Source organism: Oryzias latipes, chromosome 19 (assembly GCF_002234675.1).
Source record: "Oryzias latipes chromosome 19, ASM223467v1".
NCBI classification, from domain to species: domain Eukaryota; kingdom Metazoa; phylum Chordata; class Actinopteri; order Beloniformes; family Adrianichthyidae; genus Oryzias; species Oryzias latipes.
Genome location: NC_019877.2, coordinates 17,392,367 through 17,405,408, shown reverse-complemented (window position 1 = coordinate 17,405,408; position 13,042 = coordinate 17,392,367). Strand labels below are relative to the sequence as shown.

At 42.6% G+C, this 13,042-nt stretch overlaps 1 protein-coding gene across 1 annotated transcript in view; it reads left to right on the top strand.

Moving 5' to 3' along the window:
- The window catches only part of LOC101172720 (1-phosphatidylinositol 4,5-bisphosphate phosphodiesterase delta-3-A-like), a 31,245-nt gene extending 24,042 nt beyond the window's left edge, over positions 1–7,203 (top strand). The window contains exons 13-16 of the mRNA XM_004086843.4: positions 1,575–1,753; positions 1,905–2,040; positions 5,779–5,928; positions 6,007–7,203. Of these exons, the coding sequence (XP_004086891.1) occupies positions 1,575–1,753; positions 1,905–2,040; positions 5,779–5,928; positions 6,007–6,143 (602 nt within the window). The 3' untranslated portion in view covers positions 6,144–7,203. The remainder of the gene's footprint in view (positions 1–1,574; positions 1,754–1,904; positions 2,041–5,778; positions 5,929–6,006) is intronic.
- Positions 7,204–13,042: the final 5,839 nt, after the last annotated feature.

The following is a 13,042-nucleotide window of genomic DNA, read 5'->3' as shown; positions in this document are numbered from 1 at the left end:
TCTCCCACAACTCGACTCAGTGTACGACACCCAGGACACCAACTGTTTGTACCTCTTCCCTCTGGAAAGCGATACAGGAGCATCAGAACCCACACAAACAGACTGAGAAACAGCTTCTTCCTCAGAGCTGTGAGGTTCACCCCCCCCCCCACCACCACCACCACCACCACCCACAGTCTTAACATAAGTCACTAATCCCCTGTCACTACACAGTCAACAGTTGACTATGCTCTGGTTGCACTTTTATGCAACCATTAGAATGCAATACTCATTTCATGTGTACAGTACTCATACTCATTTCATGTGTGCAATATTCGTCTTTATTTACTGAACAGTTTTTGGTATTATCTACTTTTAATATGTATTAGGAAAGAGCTGCTGGAAACAATTTCATTGTGCACTGCATTATGACAATAAAAGATTCTGATTCTGATTCACTGTCATTTAAGTGAGCAAATCACAATGAAATGTCTAAGAATCTTTTCCTGGTTGCTGCCTGAATTTTGTAGCAACACCTGCCTTCTTCCTGACCTTTGATGGAGCGCCATCACTGACCAGACTGACATTCCATGACCAGTTAACTCCAACATTGTCCATCGCTGTAACTAGAGAACTGACTATGTCGTTGTTGTGTCCATCAACTCAAGAAACTCCGCTGTGACTGTCTCTTCAACGCCTCAAATAAATATGCACACTTGTGCAACTTCTGTGATGTTGGTGCTTTCATTAATAGCGACCGAAAATTCAATAAAGGAATGGATCATGTCATTTGGCTGCCCAGGTCTCCTCCTCAGAGATGTGGTTTCTGCAATGGTAATTCTTGACAGACTTATGTTGGCAAAGGTCAACTACTTTTTGGGGCGCACGACTTCTGCAGCCTTTAGCAAGCATTTTTCCATAAAGTTCACGATCTGAAAATGGTTTGGATGTTTGCAACAACTTGTTTGCAATAAGGCAGCCGTCACTGCTCCATCAGTGACTTCATGAACTAGAAGCGTCCTTTAAAAAAACAACAACATGCTTTTCATTTTTGCTCTTTGTGAGTGGGCCAAATTAAACCATCTGGCCATGCTGTATGTTTGACACCCGTGATGTAGTGAGTAGTGAAGGAATTTGGACACAACCTTATTCTTCTAACTGGCTTACTTAAACTGTAAAAGACTGAGTTTGGGTTTTTAAACTTTCCATGGATTATTACAATTAACAGTTTTTAACAAAATCAAAATACGTAATGCTTAATATTCCTGTATGTTTACTCATCTAACCTGTTTTTATTTAATAAAAAAACATCAAATCAATACATCAAGGTGATAGCTTTACATAAAAATGATGCCTTAAATAAACATAAATCGCCCCTCCCAGTGTTACTTTTATTTGAACTTATTGCTCAAATGGCCTCAGGTCATGGTTGGAGTATAAATCCATGTTGCATTCCTAAAATGCCAGTTAAAAGCCTATGCAGTGTGGCAATGAAGAGGTAGAACCTGCAGATTCAAACCCATGGAGCTCAGCTGGTTGAGCCCCTTTTAGAACCAGTTGTGAACTTTGAAACTGCTCTTTTATGTCTTCTTCAGTTGCTCTGAACTTCCAGACACCTGGTGAGCAGATGGACCTGAACCAAGGCCGTTTTCAGCAGAACGGTCTGTGTGGATATGTTCTGAAGCCTCCTTTCATGTGCCAACCTGACAGCACCTTCAACCCTGAAAACGTTGGAGGAGGCCCCGGTCACAGACCTATCCTCCTCACCATTCAGGTAAGAAAGCTATGGGTGTTTCTATTATGTATACTTACATCCATCAGAACAGTGGTTTATCATGGTCATGATGGTGGCTTTATGTTGCAAGTAAACATGGCCAGTTGAAGACAAACTTTTAACATTACAATGTTTTGTTCTGCCAAACCAGGTCATTTCAGCTCAGCAGCTCCCAAAACCAAAAAGGGAGAAACCTAGATCTATTGTGGACCCTCAAGTTTGGGTGGAGATTCATGGAGTTCCTATTGACAACAACAAGCAGAAAACTCATTATGTTAAGAACAATGGTAAGAGGTTGGGCTGCAACAGCAAAGGGCTAGCTATATTGAAGGATTTATTATCCTTTAGTGTTCCAGTCTGCAGGCCTCTGATGATGCAATCATGAAAACATCTTTACATAAACACACTCCTATACATCTCTTCTTAAAGTGGGGCAAAAAGTATTTAGTCAGTCACCAACTGTACAACTTATCCCATTGAAAAACAGAGAGAGGCCATTAATTTTCATCATAACTATACCTCAACTATGAGAGACAAAATGAGAAAAAAAAGTCCACAAAATCAAATTATCTGATTTTTAAAAAAAGTTTTTGTAAATTATGGTGGAAAATAAGTATTTGGTCAATGACAAAGTTCAACTGAATACTTTTTTACATAGCCTTTGTTTGCGATGACAGCAGTCAAACATTTTTTTGTGAGTCTGCACAAGGTTTTCACAAAGTGTAGTTGGTATTTTGGCACTATTCCTCCATGTAGATCTCCTCTAGAGCAGAGATGTTTTGGGGCTTTCGCTGTTCAACAGAGACCTTAAACTCCCTCCAAAGATTTTCTATGGGGTTGAGATCTAGACACTGTCTAGGCCACACCAGGACCTTGAAATCCTTCTTACAAAGCCACCTGGGCAGTGTGTTTGGTATCATTGTAATGCTGAAAGAACCAGCCATGTTTCATCTTTAATCCTCTTGCTGATGAAGTGAAGTTTTCACTCAAAATCTGATGGCACATGATTCCTTTGCACGGATCAGTCGTCTTGGTTTCTTTTCTTTTTATATAGAAAACGAGTTCAATTAGGTGCCATTAAAACAGGTATCGAGTGAAGGACAGACGATCCCTTTTACAGAAGAAGTTACAGGTCTGTGAGAGCCAGAAATCTTGCTTGTTTGTCTGTGACCAAATACTTACTTTCCACCATAATTTACAAATAAATTCTTTAAAAATCAGACAATGTAACGTCCTTTTTTCTATATATATGTTGTCTCTTATAGTCGGGGTATACCTCTGGTCAAAATTACAGGCCTCCCTAATCTTCTCGAGTGGAATAAGCTGCAAGATTATTTGGCTGAATAAAGACTTTTTTGCCCCTCTGTAAATTTATGGTTTATGGTTTTAATCTCGTGTTTTTAACTGTGTGTTGTTCCAAATTGTAAAGCGTCCTTGGGAGCCCAGAAAAACACTCATAAATTAAATGTATTATTATTAAATATTACATTCAGGAGGTTCACATTTTTTTCATTATCATTGAGAACAGGCATTGTACCTGAAGACTTAAGTCACCAAAGTTTTACCTTACATATGACCCATGTCCTTTTGATAAATATAGAAATATTACATCTTGCTAATTTTTCAAAAGATTTGCATAAAATTTTATATATTTTTTTTTCTTTTTTCTACAAACACCAATATGGTTTTTGTAGATATCATTCTACTTTGATTAAGTATTACCTAATTGATTAAGTTAACTGTGCACTCAAAAATAATGAGTACATTTTAAGAGCAACTGACACAGTTAATCATCAGATTTTATTACAAAAAACGGTAAATATATGGATTTCATGACTACACATAAATGGGTTTGCTAGTCGCCTTGTAGAGGGAGACCTAAAAGCAGGATGGGCTCGAACAAGTCCAATAGGTGAATAGGATTTATTAACGAAGGCCTGAACATCACCACAATGACACACAGGAGATAAGGTTCCGATCTACAATGCGGCTCTGTGAAACCCACTGAGGATCTGTAGGATTGTAAACCTTCCAGTCAATAAGGTATTGGAGACCTCGACCAACTCGCCTGGATGCCAGGAGCTTTCTGACCATGTAGGCAGGACCACCAGCCACATGGCGAGGCGCAGTAGGAGACGCAGATGTTGGTTGAAAGGGACTGGTCTTCACAGGCTTCAGTTTTCCTACATGGAAGACCGGGTGAACCATTACAGTGCGGGGAAGGTCCAGTTTAACAGCCACAGGGTTTATGATCCCAATGATGAGGTAAGGGCCAAGGTAACGAGGAAGCAGCTCCCTTGAACCCCCTTTTAGTGGTATGTCAGTAGCAGACAGCCACACCCTGTCTCCTACCTTGTACTTAGGAGGAGTTGGCCTGATTCACCTTTGCCCACAAAGGTGAATCTCTCCTGGTTTTGTAGCAATTGGAATTGATAATCCTGCCGAAGGATCTGAAGTTTAGGCTGACAGTTGCTGGTGGGCAAAAGGGGTGGCTGATCACCATAAACAGCTTGAAAAGGAGAGTATCCTGTGGAGTTGATCAGAGAGTTATGCAAGTACTCAGCCCAAGGAAGCTGAACAGTCTCCAGGTCTCCAGAACTTGGTTGTAGCATTGTAGCGTTGTAGCGTATCATCTGTCCGTTGGTTTTAGTGTAGAATCCCAAACTCAGACTGACCTTGATCTCAAGAAACTTGGAGAATTTTCTCCAGAAAGTAGCCACAAACTAACCCAGCCGCTTCACACTTGTCCGCAAACTGCCCCAATGCAAACTGGAGGTCCCAGCTGGATGAAGCCAACAGGACAACATTATCTGCAAAGAGCAGAGAGGAAATCCTATAGTACTCAAACAAGACCCCCTCCGGCCCGTGGCTGCTGTGAAAACTATGAATAGACCGGTGAAGCCCTGCCGGAAACAGGTCTGACTTACTGCCGGCTCTGCAAACCAAGCTCTTGCTACGCCCTCAGTAAGGCTCCCTAGACCCCATACACCCATAGCACCCTCCACAGGATACCACGGGGGATGCGGTTGAACGGCTTTTAAAAATCCACAATACATATATGGACTGGATGAGCGAACTCACACAAACCCTCCAGAAACCTAAAGAGGGTGTATAGCTGGTCAACTGTTCCACGACCAGGACGGAAATCGCACTGTTGTTCCTGGTCTGAGGTTCAACTATTGGACAGACTATTCTCTCAAGTACCCTGGCATAGACTTTCCCAAGGAAGCTGAGGAGCATGATTCCCCGATAGCTGGAACACACCCTCTGGTCCCCCTTTCTTAAAAAGGGGAACCACCTCCCCTGTCTGACAGTCCAGTGGTACAGTTCCCAACTGCCACACGATGCTGCAGAAACGTATCAGCCAAGATACTCCCACAGCATCCAGAGATTTGAGGTGCTCAGGGCTGACTTCGTCCACTCCCGGAGCCTTGCCACGGAGGAGCTCATTGACTACCTCAGTGACTTCAGCTTGGGTGACAGACAGCCTCACCCCAAAGTCCTCATTCTCTACTTCCTCAAAAGAAGGAATGTCAGTGGGGTTGAGGAGATCGTCGAAGTATTCTTTCCAGCACCCGACAATGTCCCTAGTCTTAGTCAACAGCTCCCCACCTGCACTGAAAACGGTGCCTGTAGAGAACTGCTTTCCCCTTCTGAGGCGCCAGTTACGTAAATACTTATAATTTTTTTGTAAATAACCATGATATGAGTTGGATAATGCCCCTCTAAGTGTCCATTATCTGACATGAACGGACTTCCTGGAAGAAACCATCTGACAAAATGCATCTTGTTCAAAATTGTATTTTGATGAACTTGGTAATAAACTTCTGATTAACTATTACTGTTTTTTAAATGTATTTCATATTGTCTGAGTTCTTTATAATCTTTGAGCAAATGTATTTGGTGGAGGCTTTAAATAACCCCTATAGGATTTTGCCTCTCCCTGCACTGTATTCAATTTTCTATTCTCATTTTTGTTTTCACTGTAAATAATAAAAATCTAATAAATCTGTTATTTCTCTCAGGCCTTAACCCACGGTGGAACTGCACCTTCAATTTCATCGTCCGTGTTCCCGACTTGGCTCTGGTCCGTTTCATGGTGGAGGATCATGACTATACGTCAAGCAATGAGTTCCTAGGACAATATACTTTACCTTTCACCAGTATGCAGTCAGGTGAGAGACACATGAATGTTACAAGTTAGGGTTGTGCCTTCATAGAGGTTGTGGTAGACTGACCTTTTGTTCTTACAGGTCACCGACATGTTCCCTTGGTTAAGCTGGATGGGTCCAGCCTTTCACCCTCCACCCTCTTCATCCATGTGAAGTTCAGCGCCTGTCTGGATGTGCTGTTCAGCAGTCCAGGACCAAAGGCTGACAGGATTAACTAAAGTGGATGCAAATTTGTTTTATGTGCTCAAAGAAGTCCCACTACTATGCAAAAACTTTTATCTATTTTTATTTTAGTAGTAGGCCTTATGTTATCTTAGTTATGCTTAGATTTATCAAAAGAAAGGAAACACTATTCAAAATTCTTAAGCTGTATTGCTGCTGGACATATTTGGTGACTTGGGTGTCCAGCATGTCCAGTACTATTGTGTTTATGTCTCAGCAGAAGTTTTGTGATGTGTGACCCTTTTGGCAGGAGGGCTTGATGCTTTGAGTCATATGGCATAGCATCATGTCTTGACCTTCCTCCAACATTTAGTACATCATCTTAAGGAATTGGGTTCAACTTGAAGAGAGGGTTGCTTGTCTTCAAAACTTTGTCATTCCTTAATGCTAGCAGAGCAGAGGAGCGGCTTCGGGATGGTGCGTGATGCATACCATGGGTGTTAACAGGAACCCTGTTAACAGGAACCCTGTTAACACCTATCGGAATTTGTGTTACTAGTCGTGTCCGGACAAAATAAAGGCTGATGTTATTCCCACATATATACTGTGCCTACAGCAAAGATGCAAATTGCGGCATTGCCCGCACAGAGTTTTACTTCATCCACGGCTAAATTTTGTTAGCACGTATTAGCCTAATCTTAACCCTGCTTCCCAAGAATAAATAATAAAGCATAAAGCACTGGCCGCACAGATTAAAAAAATTATTAGTGAACAGGCCCCTAATAATAATCACAAGAATAAAAGCACATTTAAAAAATTGTCTCCTGCAGTTTCCTGCTGGTTTTGCTATTCAAAGACAACTGCAGCCTCCCTAAACACAGATTTCACCATGCTAGACTTGTGCCGTTTGCCAGTAGGGCCAACAACACAGCAAATAGACTACTGACGTCATCGCCCCGCCTCCCCCCTGGAAAGGCTGACTGGAAATGAATTATGCTACACTTTTTGTGAGGGGGTGAAAATGAAATGCAATCCCATCTCTGCATTTTTGCTTTAACTATGTCACAGAATGAGCGGTGTTTAAGTAGAAAATAAAAAAGCCTTATGGAGGATTAATTTTTCATTTTATTTTTGAGTCAAATGATGCAGTTACTGTCACAGCACAGTTTTAGTTGATTTGCTTTTGTGCTCTAGTTGTTTTTTTAATGTGATGCTTTGAGTTTACTTACTGTTTTATTTTGTAGGTTTTCCTGTTTTGTGTTGTATTCAAGTTTTACTCTTGGTCCCAATCTGTCCTGATTGTGTTCACCTGTGTCTCGTCTTGTTGTCAGGTTCTCAGAGATATCAATAGGTTCAGAAACGAAGTTGCCAGAAAAGAAGTAGGGTTTAAAAAATTTTATACAGCATAACTTTTTCGTATAAATACAATTGTCCAATCTGATAAAAAAAATATTTAAAAATCAACCCGAGTAAAATGGTTAAAAATACAGCTGGGTCAACAGAAGAAATAACAATAAGAAAAGATTACGTCAGTCCTAGTCTAAAAAAATTTTTTGGGGCACAAATAAGAGGAAAGGATCTGATGGAAGAAGAGATCAGTTCAGGCAGGTACAGCGTAGTTGCTGGTTCCAGAGTCATGGCCCGAGCTGCCGGTTCTAGACTCCTGGCCCGAGCTGCCTTTCCCAGACTTTGAACCCAAGCCGCCTGCCCCAGACTCTGAGTCCGAGTCGCCTGCCTTTGACTCTGAGCCCGAGCTGCCTGCCCCATACTTCGAATTTGATCCACCAGCCGTTTGCTGGACAGACCCACCTCAAGCTCACTCGCCTCACCGGACGGTGCGGCCTCCCGGCCAACCTCCGGACCCGCTTCTCCGGACAGCGCGGTCTCCCGGCCATCCCCTGGACTCTAGCCCCTTACAGTTCAATCCCCCCCACCCCCTTAGCTTTCTTATGGACCCTCGGAGCGGTTCCTTGAGGGGGGTCACGGTTTTAGTTTCTTTGCTTTTGTGTTCTTGTTGTCTTTTGTTTCTGTTATGCTTGAGTTTACTTCCTGTTTTATTTTGTAGGGTTTCCTGTGTTGTGTCGTGTTTTACTTTTGGTCCCCATCTGCCCTCATTGTTTCCAGCTGTTTCTGCTTAGTCCTGTATGTATTTAAGTCCTGTCTTCCCTGTCTCATGTGCTGATCCATAATCTCTTGTTAGTGATGTTCCGAGTTCCGGTGACTTTTTAGTGTAGTTTCAAGTTTTGAGTTTGCCTGCATGCTGCAGTGGAGTTTTTGTTTAGTTTTTCTTACTTTTGGACTTTGAGAATTAAAGATCCTGTTTTGCCTGGAAGCTCTTGCCTCCTCCTCCTCTCTGCACCTAGGTGCTTCCCTCATTCCCTGTCGTAACACTCAATGCAGATGACATCTGAGGTAATGCTAAGGTGTTATTCAACACCATTAGTGATATTGTGATGCTCAGTCCACCTGCCGTTCCCATCCACTCAAATGATGATTGCAAATTTTTTTAGAGAAGTCATCCTCTTGCTCTCTCGACGTGTTGACAACATCTCTGCTCAAAGATGTCTTCCAGTCCATCGGTCCCTGTGTCTTGTCAATAATTAACTCGTCCTTGCTGTCTGGTCAAGTCCCTGAGCACTTCAAGAATGCTGCTGTCCTTCCTCTCCTTAAAAAACTTGGGCTTGACTCCTCCCTCTTGAGCAGTTTTGTTTTAGACCTATTCTTCCATTCATGTCTAAAATTTTAGAAAAAGTTGTTGCTAAACAACTTCCAACTGCTCTCGACAGTCATGGCATTTTCGATCATTTTCGGTCAGGTTTTTGCAGAGCTCACTCCACTGAAACAGTCCTTCTCAGAGTCACTAATGACATCCTGATGCAGAGTGATGCAGGAAAATGCTCTGTGCTACTGTTACTGGACTTGACAGCAGCCTTTGACACAGCTGAACATTACGTCCTCTTGTACGGGCTAAAACACTGGGTTGGGATATCCGGTTCTGCTTTAAACTTGTTCTCCTCATACCTGACTGGTAGATCTTTTTCTGTTGCTTTTCCAAGTTCAAGTCCTCTTCTGCATCCCTCCCTTCTGGTGTGCCACAAGGCTCAGTTTTGGGACCTTCATTGTTTATATCTGCTGCCCCTGCAGCATATTTTAAGTTCTTTTAATGATATTTCTTATCATTTTTATGATGATGATATTCAGCTTTATGTCTCTTTTAAACCCCAGGATGTTTCTAAAATACAGATTTTACCCAGGTGTCTGAATTCAGTCAAGAGTTGGATGAATGATAATTTTCTCCAATTTAAAGAAGCCAAAACTGAGGTTCTAGTCTCTGCTCCTGACAGTTGCCTCACCCAGATAGTCCAGGGGCTCAGTCCACTTGCTTCCCTTATCAAGCCGTCTGTCAGGAACCTTGGGATGACTCTAGACCCGGTTTTATCCCTTGACTCTCCTGTGGGGTCACTTGTTTGCTCTTGTTTTTATCATCCTAAAATTATTGCAAAACTGAGTCCAATTGTGTTGCGTTCTGAGATCGAGATGGTCATCCACGCTTTTATTTCATCTCATCTTGATTACTGCAACTCAATCTTCACGTTTGAGCAAAAAATCTTTAGAATGGCTCAAGGTTGTCCAGAGTGCTGCTACAAGGCTTTTAACGAATTCCTCCAAGTTTTCACATGTCCCCCCGTTGTTAATCCAGCTGCACTGGCTCCCCATCCACTACCGAGTGTATTTTAAAGTCCTGGTTTTAACATACACAGCTCTTAATAGCCAAGCACCAGTCTACATAAATGACCTTTTGCAACTTGTTTAAAGACTAAAGGTGAATGAGCATTTGCAGCAGTGGCTCCATCCCACTGGAACTCCCTTCCTCTCAGCCTCAGATCTGCAGACTCAGTGTTTTCTTTTAAAAAGCAGCTAAAAACCTATCTTTTTAAAATAGCATTTTCTTAGTTATTTATTATTTTCTGTGTTTTATTGTGTTTGACTGTGTTTTATCGTGTTTTATTGTGAAGCACTTTGTGATTTTTGTCTTGATAGGTGCTATACAAATAAAGTTTATTATTATTATTATTATTATAACAGATTTGTTTCAATTAATTGAAAAAAATATGAAAATAGAATATATAGGTATTATCACTGAACAGTATTGCAGAGAAAAGACTCTCGATACCAGTCAAATCAGGCAATATCAAATTTCTAGTTATTAATTTCCCCCCAAAATTATCATAACTGGTGCAGCTAAACTACACCCTATTACTGAAAAGAGCACACAGGGCGATCTAACCCGCTGGGTCAACCTGCCTCTGTCCCCCATATCAAGCTTCCTGTGGAACAATAAACCTGCTAGAATTAGTCTAAAAACTTTAAAATCTGCAAAAAGCTGTGGAGGCTTAGAATTACCAAACTTCCTCAACTACTTTCTTGCAAATGGATTACAATACACCTTAAAATGGTTAAAAAACAATCTGGAAACCAACTCATGGTTAGACTTAGAACAAGCTTTCTGTGGAAAGATCAACCTGTCAGATCTACCATTTATTAGCCAAACATTTAAAAATAGGACTGCTTCCAAAGTATTATTATAAATGCCACTTTAACAGCCTGGTGGGAATTTCTCAAAATATCAAACTTCTCACTTCAACCGTGCAAAAAGACACCCATCTGGAACAACTCAGACCTCACTTAATTATTGATAGAAGATTCATAATACCCCAGTAGCGGAGCCCGTGTCCTGACATGGATAAAATAAAAAATATCTTGGTCCCACAAAATAACATTCCATTCCCACAAAATAATACTTTGTTCCCTCGAAATAATATTTTGTTCCCTCGAAACAATTAATTTGTGCGAACGACATAATTAATTTGTGCAAACTAAATAAGTAATAAGTCATTCATAAACACGGATATGCTCTCCGTCCTGCAGCAAAAGTAACTTCCGTGTCTATGTGACCCACATTCGTTCAAGAAAGGGAAAATAAAAACAAGGATGATGAATTTATTCTTGTCTCAATGAAAATAAGAAAAAATATCATAAGATTTAGGATGCCCCAGCTTGCTGCTTCACCATACCGCAGCGATTCACCAAACAAAGCTTCCAGCTCCGCCGCGGAGGTTTTTTGCTTGTCATGCCGGCATTAGAGCAGCTGGCTGGCTGCCTACCGGCCAGCCACTTGTGGTATGGGATATTGTAGTTTAGGGTCGGATAGGAATAATAATATTCAGGACTTGTCTTTTATTAACATACTCTTTAGCAGTCACTTAACATCCGATGGCTAGTAGGCTACATGCTACCTAGCCCATCATTAACCTGTTGTATTTGAACGCACCACTGTTACAATTATTCATGTCATAAGTCATTCATAAACACAAATGTGAGCAATATTTGGATTTACTTCAGATACCTTTACATTTCTGTCTGTGTGTGTCTCATTACATTTCACGGAATAAATTTTATTTATTTTAAAAAGCACAAAAGCATCGGTAATCACGTTTTCATGTCTGGGTTCATTCACATCCTGGTACCCTCTCCGTCTATCCTGCTGCAAAAGGCGCTTTCTGCCACTTCTTCCGTGTCTCTGTAACCCACGTTCGTTTAAGAGGGGAAAAATGAAAACAAGGATGATCAATTTATTATTGTCTCGATGAAAATAAGAAAAATATCATAAGATTTAAGATGCCCAAGCTTGCTGCTTCATTCGGACAAATTAATTATTTCGAGGTAACCAAATACTATTTTGAGGAAAAGAAATATTATTTTGTGAGAGCCGGCTATTATTTTGTGGGAAAAATATATTAATTTGTGGCTACGGGCTCCGTAGCTATGAGACAGACATGGCCCTCTCCTGGAGGGGGCTGCCTGGGAGAGCGGGAGGGTCCACTATCAGTACAGGCCCTTGGTGGTTTGGCAGGTTGGGTTCTCCGCTGAGGCAATCAGCGGTTGCACCGGCTGGTTTGCTGCCTCGGTCTGGGGGGACTGGGTGGGGGTTGTTTCACCACCAGGGGACAGTCTACCAGCTGTCCCCGGCTTACCCTCTTTCTCATATAATCAATAATAAGGGTGATGGGGGGAACGGGGAGGGGGTCAGACTGCAATGCAATCCTCGAATCGCAGGGCCCCTCAACGGGCCCCTCACCTCTCGGTTTTAATTGCGCCTTAGAAATGTCATGTAGGAACCTTGGTAGGGGGGTCCTTGGACATCACTGCCAGGAGATGTCCTTTCAGCGCCCTACCCACCAATTTTAACTGTACCTTAGACATTTAAGGCCCCTTGGTGGGGAGGGTGTTTGGACATCACTGTGAGTAATCAGGAGATGTCCTCTCACTGCCCTACCCGCCAATTGTAACTGCACCCCCTTAGTACACACACCCTTTATCCCTCAAAATATACACTCCAATAGAAACACACATACATGCACACACCCTCACAAACACACACACATGCATTTAACAAGGAAGTTGGGATCTCTGACCATCTGTCCCCTACCCCATCCCTGGCGGGGGGTACCAGGCCCTCTACAACGGCGGCCGTGTTCCCTGGGTGCTGGCTTCCTGGACCATAAGCCAGGGATCACATCACATCTGAGCCTGAGGGGGTCCGTGTCCCTGTGGTGTGGGTTCTCATTCTTGCCCTCGAGCGCCGGCCTTCTCCAAAATTCCAACTGTGGGTGAGTCTGGTCGGCCCATGGCCCTTTTGGACCCCCACTTCTCTTGGGTGTTCTACTCCTGGGTAGGGGTGGCCTGCCTCTTGCTCTCTTCTGGACCCTCCGTGGGCTTGGTGGGTGGCTGCCTGGAGCGTGGGGCAGGTTTCCCTTGGGGGGCCCTGGCTCGTGCCTGGGGTCGGGTGGGGGGATGCTAAGTGTACTCACCTGGGGTGGGGCCCTGTGTTAGGCGCTCCCAGCGCTGCAGGGGAGCTGCTCATCTGGTTGGGCTGGAACTTGCACTCTATGTC